Source organism: Tiliqua scincoides, chromosome 2 (assembly GCF_035046505.1).
Source record: "Tiliqua scincoides isolate rTilSci1 chromosome 2, rTilSci1.hap2, whole genome shotgun sequence".
Lineage (NCBI taxonomy): Eukaryota > Metazoa > Chordata > Lepidosauria > Squamata > Scincidae > Tiliqua > Tiliqua scincoides.
In genome coordinates this window covers 119,995,720-120,005,321 of record NC_089822.1, presented here as the reverse complement: position 1 = coordinate 120,005,321, position 9,602 = coordinate 119,995,720, and the positions used below count along the sequence as shown (strand labels likewise).

General features: G+C 46.7%; 1 protein-coding gene across 1 annotated transcript; it reads left to right on the top strand.

The window, feature by feature from the left end:
* Window positions 1-7,145: 7,145 nt before the first annotated feature.
* Window positions 7,146-8,102, top strand: LOC136638714 (olfactory receptor 13H1-like). The gene has a single exon (XM_066612749.1). The coding sequence runs from the start codon at window positions 7,146-7,148 to the stop codon at window positions 8,100-8,102; it is 957 nt and encodes a 318-aa protein (XP_066468846.1).
* The last annotated feature ends 1,500 nt before the right edge of the window (window positions 8,103-9,602 follow it).

Here is a 9,602-nt window from a genome sequence, read left to right as displayed (position 1 = left end):
AATTTAATGAATATATTGGAATATTCCTCTTAGATTCTCAAGTGGGAAAAGGTCCTCGTTCAAGCAGAGAAATATCAAGCTGCTGAAGAATTATGCACTGTCCCTCCATCCTTTCTCGGCTTCAGACTTATTCCTCTTTAAGCTATTTCTCTGTAGAAGAACTGACCTTTGTCCTGATAACACATACATAGGAATGTTGAGAAGGCATAGTTTACCCTCATAATACTTGGCATCTTCAAGGTTAATTTTGTATGTGAAGAGGCAAGTGAGGAAAAACATTAGGAAATAGTGATGAAATGTTTTTGGAACAACATATTAAGCAGAATAATTTTATTGGATGTTGGAGGCCTGCCAATGGAGGTGGGTTGGCAGAGTGGAAGTAATGGACAGGGATGGGAACTTGGCACTGCAGTGAGAATCGAGTCAGTGCCCGAGTCTCCGCCCCCAGCAACTCAACTTGTGCATGAGTCGTAGCGAGTGCTTGTGGTGACTCCCCCCCCCCCAAATTCCCAAATCAATTTGGTTAGAGTCTTTTGAGAAGTGGGCAGCATGGGTCAGGCACACCAGGGCATGGACCAAACGGGACTGGGCAAGGCAGGAGAGGCTGCGTGAGAGTGAAGACAGAAGTGGCAAGCAGGAGGAGGGTCACACACAGCAGCTGGGAGGCTTAGCACTACAACCCAATCCTTTGCACCTCTACTCAGAAGTAGCCCTTTTGCGCCAGTCATTCAATGAGGCTTCCTCCTCCCAAGTAATAAAGAAGCCCGCAGAAGCCATGAGGCTGGAAAGTGTGATCGCTACGAACCACCTGCCCCTGGCTTGCCCACCTGCTTCCCCCTCCAGGCTTCTTCAGCCACGTCTAAGGCAAAAACCCTCTTGGGCTCCTCCTTCTGCCCTCCCTCATCCAAAGAAAAAAATCAGACTACCCAGAAATCAGACAAGAGAGCCTGCTCCTGCCTACCTCTCCCACCTCCTGCTCAATGCAAACGGAAAACATTACGCTTTCCCTGCCTCCTGGCTGGAACCGCTGGCTTCTAAATGGTCCCACAAGGTCTTTCAAGCCGTGGGGAAAAGTAGGCAAGCACACCCACTCACTTGAGTTGTTCACATTCATTACTCATGTCTGAATCAGTGGCCTGAGGCCCGAGTCAGTGCCAGAGTCATCAACATGGGTGGCTCAAGTGTACATGAGTTGGCAAAAAAGTGTACATGAGTCGGCAAAAAAAAGTGTACATGAGTCGGCAAAAAACGTGTTTTCGCAATCACAACATCTGTGTTGTGTCAGAGGGTCCTCTACACAGAACTCTCCCCCCCCCAACTGCTCTACAGGACAGGTAACTATCTGGAACCTGAAACTCTTTCCCTTCTCCCCCCCTTTTTTCTCCCCTTCTCTCCCCATCTTTAGTTATCAATTGGGTTTGGCAGACCAGGGACCCCTAAAATCCTTCCCTACAACCTTTCCTTTTTCTAATTTCCTCGGATGCACCAAACATTCTCCACGCGCAACCACCATGAAAGCTAGGTACACTGGATTCAAGCACTAGGACCAAGGAAGATATACCTATCATTTTTCCACGTGCATTATGTTTACCTTTGTGCTTTTGTAATAAAACTATAATCTTTTATTAAAAGTTATCTTTCTCCCAGTCTCCTCTTTGAGCTAAAGGGAATTTCTCGGCATTACACCCTCTTGTTATCCAGCCTGCGATTCTGAGGTTCCAATAAGGGTAGTGTAATAATTCCCCCTAAACAAAACAGCCCTTTTGGTAACAAACGGTCTATCTGGTCCAGCTTCCTGTATCTCACAGTGGCCCACCAAATGCTTCAGGCAGGGACTACAAAAGACAGCAAGACACAACCTAAGTCCTGATGCCGTCCCCTGCATCTGGCATTCCAAGGTACTCCACTTGTAAACCCCCCCCCCCAAGAGCTGGACTGGTTTTGTCCTCTGGGTCCCCTTACAGCCCCACTTTCCCCTGCTTTAGTAACTGTCAACATCAAAGGCTGCTCCAGCCAGAGTCAGGCAGTCCAATGCCAAGCTGGTCTGGTGCCCAGCACTGCAGGAGTGTCATAGGGCCACTACTGCATCCTGTGAGGCTGGGGCAGGTGCTGGAGTCTCCTCAGGGTAAGGGAACCCTGTTTGTTCCCATACTGATAATAAAGCCCCAGTGGCCCCAGTGGCTCTCCTCAGAGCTGTGCCAGCTATTTTTCTGGTGCAGAACCAAGAAGGCCAGTGTAGGGCCCTGCAGGTCAGGTGGCAGTGTTTGCCACCATCTCTGTCCCCCCTTCTGGGCCTAATCATCCTCTGACCTGCCCTCCCCTGGCCTAGTTCTACCCCCACCCTGCTCTCCCAGTGCCCCCAAAAGCCTCTCCACTGGCTGGCAGGAACACTTACCACTGGCCACTCTGTGGGGTCGTCTTCCCAGCACTGAGGTCAGCGCCAACTGCTATGGGCATCAGTGCTGGCAACTCATCCTCACTGCTGGTGCAGATGTGCCTTATAGAATTTCTGCAACAGTGGCTGTCGGGGCAGTGTAGCAGCTGCTGGCACTGCCCAGCAATGGGATTGAGCCCTAAATAACTCGGGTCCAAAGGATAGCCAAAGAAAGCCAGACAAAAATGTGTGTTTTATGGAATCAGCCAACCGCCACACCAGTGTTCCGCTTCCGGATGTGGCAATGTTGACCTCTGTCCTTAGCAACAGCTGTGGTGGAGAACTGGTGTTGGGCCTCAACAGCCTCTGTACCAGAGCACTGGAGGCTGGGAGGGGTTGAGAATGATAGGGACAGTCTAAGATTGGGGCAAGGCAGGATGGGGAGAAGAGGAAGACTTGAGGATGATGAGAAGGGAGGAGGACAAGAGGAAGCAGGAAGGGCAAAAACAAGAGGAAGGCAAGGAGGAAGAGGCTGAGAAGCCTTGAGTCTGATCTGTTTGGGCCAGAGGGAAGGAAGAGTGGAAATAAATGTGAGAAGGGATGAGAGGAGTGAAGTGAAAGAGGCAGGAAAGTACCAGGGAAGAGTAAAGGAATGGAGAGGGACGACAAGGGGAACCAAGTAAGTCTACGGCCCTTCCGAATGCATTAGTGAGGGCTTAGGGTCCAATCCTAAACTGGCCCAGAACCAGTGCTGAACAGGGAGTGCTGGAACAGGGTCCACGCCAGTCAGCGCTGACAGGAAGAGGACATGCTGCCACCAGGGGGTAAGTGCAACTGCCAGGTGTCAGTGCAGCCTCTGGGGGGCGGGGGGAGCATGGAACAAGGATGGGGGAAGGAGGAACTGGGAGTGGAATTGGCAGAGCTCAACTTCTCCGTACCCTGAACTCTGACTCTCAGGTCTATGTCGACAAAATAGCCAAAGAAAGGCTTGAGAAGCCTCATTGTGAGGCTTGGGGCTTTCTTTCCCTGGGGGAAGGGGACCTCCAGCTGCTTCCTGGTGCCCACTGGATACAGCGATAGTCACTTTACTTTACAACACGGCAAAATGAAGAGGGCTGTCAGAAAAGAATGCTTGGGTGTAATTCACAATAAAATCGACTGCATCTAATGCCAACCGCGGCTTGGCAGCATTCACTGCCTGTTTGCCTCCCAGGTCCTCAGAATGCCTTAAAAGGTATAAGGGAACCGGAAGTAGCATTTTTTCGTGCTACAGAGGCCACACGCAGATGTGTGCAGCCTCTGGGCTTCAGAAAGTCCTCCACAGGAGACCAGAGCACAGCTCCGGTCACCTTTGAAAGGTTTAAAGGGGCCGAAACCACAAATTTCCTTATCCACATTTTTCAGTGCCGGCGAGGGGTCCGAGAACGGATCTCCTATTGGATACAAAGGCCCCACCTGTATATACAATGTTACACACTTCTTGTGATCATATTTTACTGCTGTGCCCATCGTTGCCTGCTATTTTGGCTGGAAATATAGCTTGCAAATGCCTGAAAGGCATGCCTATCCTATACTGGCCAGGATTTTAATTGCCCATTTGGGACATATTCTCAATGGTATGGGCAATTCTGCCTCTTAATCTCTTAAATGACTCAGAGCGGGAAAAGCCTGTTGGTAAGAGTTTTATCCTGTTATAATTACAAGGTGCCTTCCTTAGTTTCTAGCCACACAAATAGGTTGGTTTCCAGTGAAGTTGCTCCACGTTGTCTAGATCTCAGGTTTATTCTTCCATGCAGATAAGAAGGTCCTCTTTATCACAGAGGACCATTTTTTAAAAGATTTGTCTTGATGCAATACTCTTTGTATCGAATTCATTTGCAGAACCCCAATAGGAGCTGTCATGGAGAGTGAGATATTTACATGGCACCTATCAGTTGTAAATAGCTAGTGGAATCGGCAGGGATCTTGACCCAATTTACGCTCACATGATAAACCTAACCTAAACTTATCATACAATATAGTCATTTGTAGCTTTTGGTGAATTTATTATTGCTGTTGTTCATTTGCTCTTACTTTCAAATTGGGAAGATTTGGATTTTTTTCTTCATCCACAACTGTTTCACTGTCTGCATGATGACGATTTATGAAACTCTCTTCCATTATTTTTTAATTGTCCTTAGGCTGCAATCCTTTCCATACAGACAAGGGAGAAAACTCCACTGATTAAAATGGTACTTAATTCTAAATAAACATGCACAGCAGCTGGCTGCACAAGGCAGTCCAATCCAGCTGCATCAAACAACAGAGGACAAGAGAATTGTCTCTAGCCAGATGTTTTCAGGAAGAAGATCAGACGAGTCCTTCATGTTCATTTTCCACTGGCTGAAGGTAAGTTCTCCAAGGTTCTTTTTCCAATTATACTGCACATTTCAAGTGTCCATAAGATTTACATTCAAAACTCATGTATCTGAGAACATTTCCTATGCTGCCATTCTTACTTATGAAGGCAACCAAAGGAGGTCCTCAATAACATTAAAAAAATACTACCAAAGGTGGAAAAAAAACTAATTAAAAAATAGGCCTGAAGTAAAACAACACAGCACAACTGAAAAGCCATAGCAAAATAACTGCATCAGAACTGTGGAATATCACCCCCCTCGATAAACAGAAGCCAGGTTTTAACATATTCAGCACATTTTAACACATTCAAAATGTTCTATCCAAATTATTATTTTCCAAGTTCAGTGGCATGGAATATTTCACTGATGTCAGAAAATGGAAGTCCACTATTATGTGTGGTCCTGAAAAGGCCCATTAAGGCCCATCTTATTGGAACTGGGATATATAATATGCCAGTGGTTCCCAAAGTCCTACTCAGACTTTGGGAACCCTGTAAGTATGGGGAGGGGAGAGGAGGGGGCAGCAACATGATCGAGACAATCGTGCTACTGCCAGGGAGGGAAAAGTTTTTAAAAATTACCTGGGGGTTGCTGTGGCTCTCCGGAGGGTCTGGGGAGCCTGCAACCCCTTGTGCAGGTCTCCTTGAGTTGCCAATAGGCTTTGATAAACAAAAAATAACACTTCCTGTTTGTTTTTCGTGAAACCAGTTTTTTTTTTCTTTTTCAAAGGAGTTTGGAAGCTCATGGAGAGCTACAGAGGGAGTCACAGGCTCCCCAGACCCTCTGGAGAGCCATAGTGACCCCCAGGTAAGTTTAAAAAACCCTTCTGTCCCCGGCAGCAGCACAATTGCCCCAGTTGCGTTGGTGCCAATTTCTGAGCCGTTCCCTTTAAAAGGGAATGGCCCTTTTCTGGTTCCCCAGTGGGTTATGACCCATCAGTTTGGGAACAACTGTAATATGCTATACCATGATGTGTTCAGCCTTCAGGTTTTATCTGTGGAGGTCCATAGTCTCTGAGTAACGGGAGGAGATATCTCTGCTTGAGGAATGTGACTTGACCTTCCCTAAAAGAATGTAATTAATCTCAACAAACAGGAAACACGAGGAGAGTAGAATTTTGTATTCAGACTGTGCTTTCTTGAAAACCATATGACTTTGAGAATAGAAACTAATCTATAAGAAGCAGGAGAATTTGCCAATTTTGGTAATAGACTGAATTTGAATATGCATCAGGCCTTTGGAACAGATATATAAACATGGAATGTCTGTATCTGATTGTACATCTCTCTCATAGCTGACCAGCATGCTAGCTGTGATTGACTCTGTGCCAGACAATTGTCTTGAATAAACAGAAGTGAATGTCAGAACAGTGGGCTGTTTGTCTCTCTGAGTTCTTTCAGACTTAGAATGCAGGGGGAAGGGGATAACCAGATTCCCTTCACATTGAAAAGCGCTACAGTTCACAAATATTTGCAAAGCTCGGGGAACACCTCATTGTCCTCTTGATCGTTGTAGGTTCTCATCTCCCCATCACTTTGTATTTCCTAGGGATCTCTGACAGTACAATCACATTTATTATCTTAGTAAGTGGATTTTGGGTTGAAGAAGATTAGGAAATACTATATGTCCATATCAGGGTGCAATCCTAACATGGTGTTAGGCCAGCCCAAGTCCCTTGCGCTGGCTCAGGAGCGTCAGGAAAGTGCGCCACTCTGGAGGCACCCCACCCTGTGCCATCGTGGGCTCTGAGAAAGGTGAGTTTGCGCTGGTCAAGCTCGGCCATGGCAGGGGTCTGGGCAGGGCAGGTAGGAGGCGGGAGGGAGGCATTCCAGGGTGGGGAGTGGGCAGCAGGCATTCCTGAGGACGGGCGGTCAGGGAGCAGATCCAGCAGTTATGCTAGATCCTGACCCCATTCCTGGGCAGCCTGGGCCAGCCCTAGGCTGCTCAGAATTGTGCTACTTCCAGGGGTGGCGAAGATCTGAGTAGCCCCACTGGGGCTGCAGTGGCTCTCCCCCGGGTAAGGGGAAGCGATTCCTCTTGCCCTGGACTGAGCCACTAAATGCCTGAACCTTGTGCTGGATACAGCGCAGGCATGCTGGCCTGTCCCAGCGCAAGTTAAGATTGCGCTGTAAATTGATTGTCTCCAGATCAATGCTTGCAGGGTTTATAACATTTCTTCTCTACTACTCATGAATATTCTACAGTTAGATGCAATACTGGCCTGCCGAAGTCTTCTTAAACTGTAGCACTAAAGGGAGCATGCAAACAAGTAGGATTACATCATGTTTCCACAAATAGTGATGAGAACATGACATTACATTACAGCTAATCTATTTTTCTCTATTTACCCTCCATGCATATAATAGGACATCATGACCAGGCTTTACAATTACACCCTCCCTGCAAACGAGAACGAGACTGAGCCAGAGATCTTCCTACTGACTGGTCTCTCGAGCCAGCCATTCATGCGTAAAGTGCTCTTTGTGGTGTTTCTCTTCCTCTATCTGATTACCATCACTGGGAACGGACTTATTGTGCTTCTGACTGCAGTAGATTCGCACCTCCACACCCCCATGTATTTCTTCCTAGGCAACCTCTCCCTTCTTGATATCTGCTACACTTCCAGCACGATCCCTCAGATGTTGGCCCACAGCCTCGCAGAAAATCCCACCATCTCCCATGCCAGGTGTTTTGCTCAGATGCGCATCTCCCTCTTCCTTGGTGTGACGGAATGCATTTTGCTGGCTGTCATGGCGTATGACCGCTTTGTGGCTATATGCAGCCCTCTCCACTACTCACTGATCATGAACAGAAAGGTGTGTGGTTGTTTGGCTGCCTCTGCATGGACCTTGGCTTTTCTTCTATCTGTTGTACCATCCTTCACCATGAAAACCCAACTGTGTGGCCATAATGTTATCAATCATTTTTTATGTGAGGTGCAAGCTGTAGTGAAACTGGCATGCTCAGATATCTCTGCCAGTTTGGGTGTTACACTAGGCAGCAGTGTTTTTACTCTTCTTGTACCATTTGCCTTCATTCTGGTGACCTATGTTCGCATTGGTCTGGCAGTGTTGAGAATCCGCTCAGCACAGGGGTGGAAAAAGGCTCTCTCTACATGTGGCTCTCATCTTACAGTGGTTGGGATCTTCTATGGCACAGCAATGGCTATGTACTTGAAGCCACCAGACAGATCTTCAGACCAGGACAAATTTGTTGCAATCTTCTATGGGGTGGTGACCCCTATGCTCAACCCTCTGATTTACAGTTTGAGGAATAAGGATGTGAAAGGAGCGTTCTGGAGAGTGATGGGACGGAAAATGGGTGCTTAATAAATGTATTGAAATAGTTCTTTTGAGTCTTTCACCTTTATTTTATCTACTCAAAGCAATATATACTAAGAAATTGATTGTGGTATGAGGTACAGAAAGGAAAATGGATTCCTAAAATTTAATGAATATGTTGGAACATTCCTCTTAGGTTCTCAAGTGGGAAAAGGTACTTGTTCAAGCAGAGAAATATCAAGCTGCTGAAGAATTATGCACCGTCCCTCCATCCTTTTTCAGCTTCAGACTTATTCCTCTTTAAGCTATTTCTCTGTAGAAGAACTGATCTTTGTCCTGATAACACATATATAGGAATGTTGAGAAGGCATAGTTTACCTCATAGTACTTGGCATCTTCAAGGTTAATTTTGTATGTGAAGAGGCAAGTGAGAAAAAACATTAGGAAATAGTTACGAAATGTTTTTGGAACAACATATTAAGCACAATAATTTCATTGGAAAAATTGGGGACCAACCAAGTGCATTAAATGAATACTGCTAATGTTACCCCTGCTAATTGGGTAAGAGGCACTTTTTCAAGTGGGTGCTCCTTTTTTTAGCAGGGGGAGAGTAACTGGCTCACCTCACCCCAGCAGTGTCTGTTCTAGTGGCTGTCTGCTGGTATTCTTTTGCATCTTTTTAGATGAGCCCTTTTGGGACATGGAGCCATTTAGTTATTTTGATTTTTCTCTGTAAACCGCTTTGTGAACTTTTAGTTGAAAAGCGGTATATAAATACTGCTAATAATAATAATAATAATAATAATAATAATAATAATAATAATAATAATAATAATAGAGGAAGTCACGCAGACATTTCAGCTGGACTTTGGACTTTGCTCTCAGTCTGGAGAGTTTGAAGAGCTTTCCATCTGATCTGGTCCGGAGATAGATGCCTTCTGTTGCAGTTCCAAAGGCATGCTTCAGCAGAACAGCGAAGAAAATCCCAAACAAGGTTGGTACAAGAACACAGCCCTGCTTCACGCTGCTTCAGATGTCAAAGGGGTCTGACGTGGAGCCATCGAAGACAACAGTGCCCTTCATGTCCTTGTGGAAGGATCTGATGATGCTGAAACAGAGACGCCTGCGTTGGCTCGGTCATGTCGCGAGAATGGATGATGGCCGGATCCCAAAGGATCTCCTCTATGGAGAACTCGTGCAAGGAAAGCGCCCTACAGGTAGACCACAGCTGTGATACAAGGACATCTGCAAGAGGGATCTGAAGGTCTTAGGAGTGGACCTCAACAAGTGGGAAACCCTGGCCTCTGAGCGGCCCGCTTGGAGGCAGGCTGTGCAGCATGACCTTTCCCAGTTTGAAGAGACACTTGGCCAACAGTCTGAGGCAAAGAGGCAAAGAAGGAAGGCCCATAGCCAGGGAGACAGACCAGGGACAGACTGCACTTGTTCCCAGTGTGGAAGGGATTGTCACTCCCGAATTGGCCTTTTCAGCCACACTAGACACTGTTCCAGAACCACCTTTCAGAGCGCGATACCATAGTCTTTCGAGGC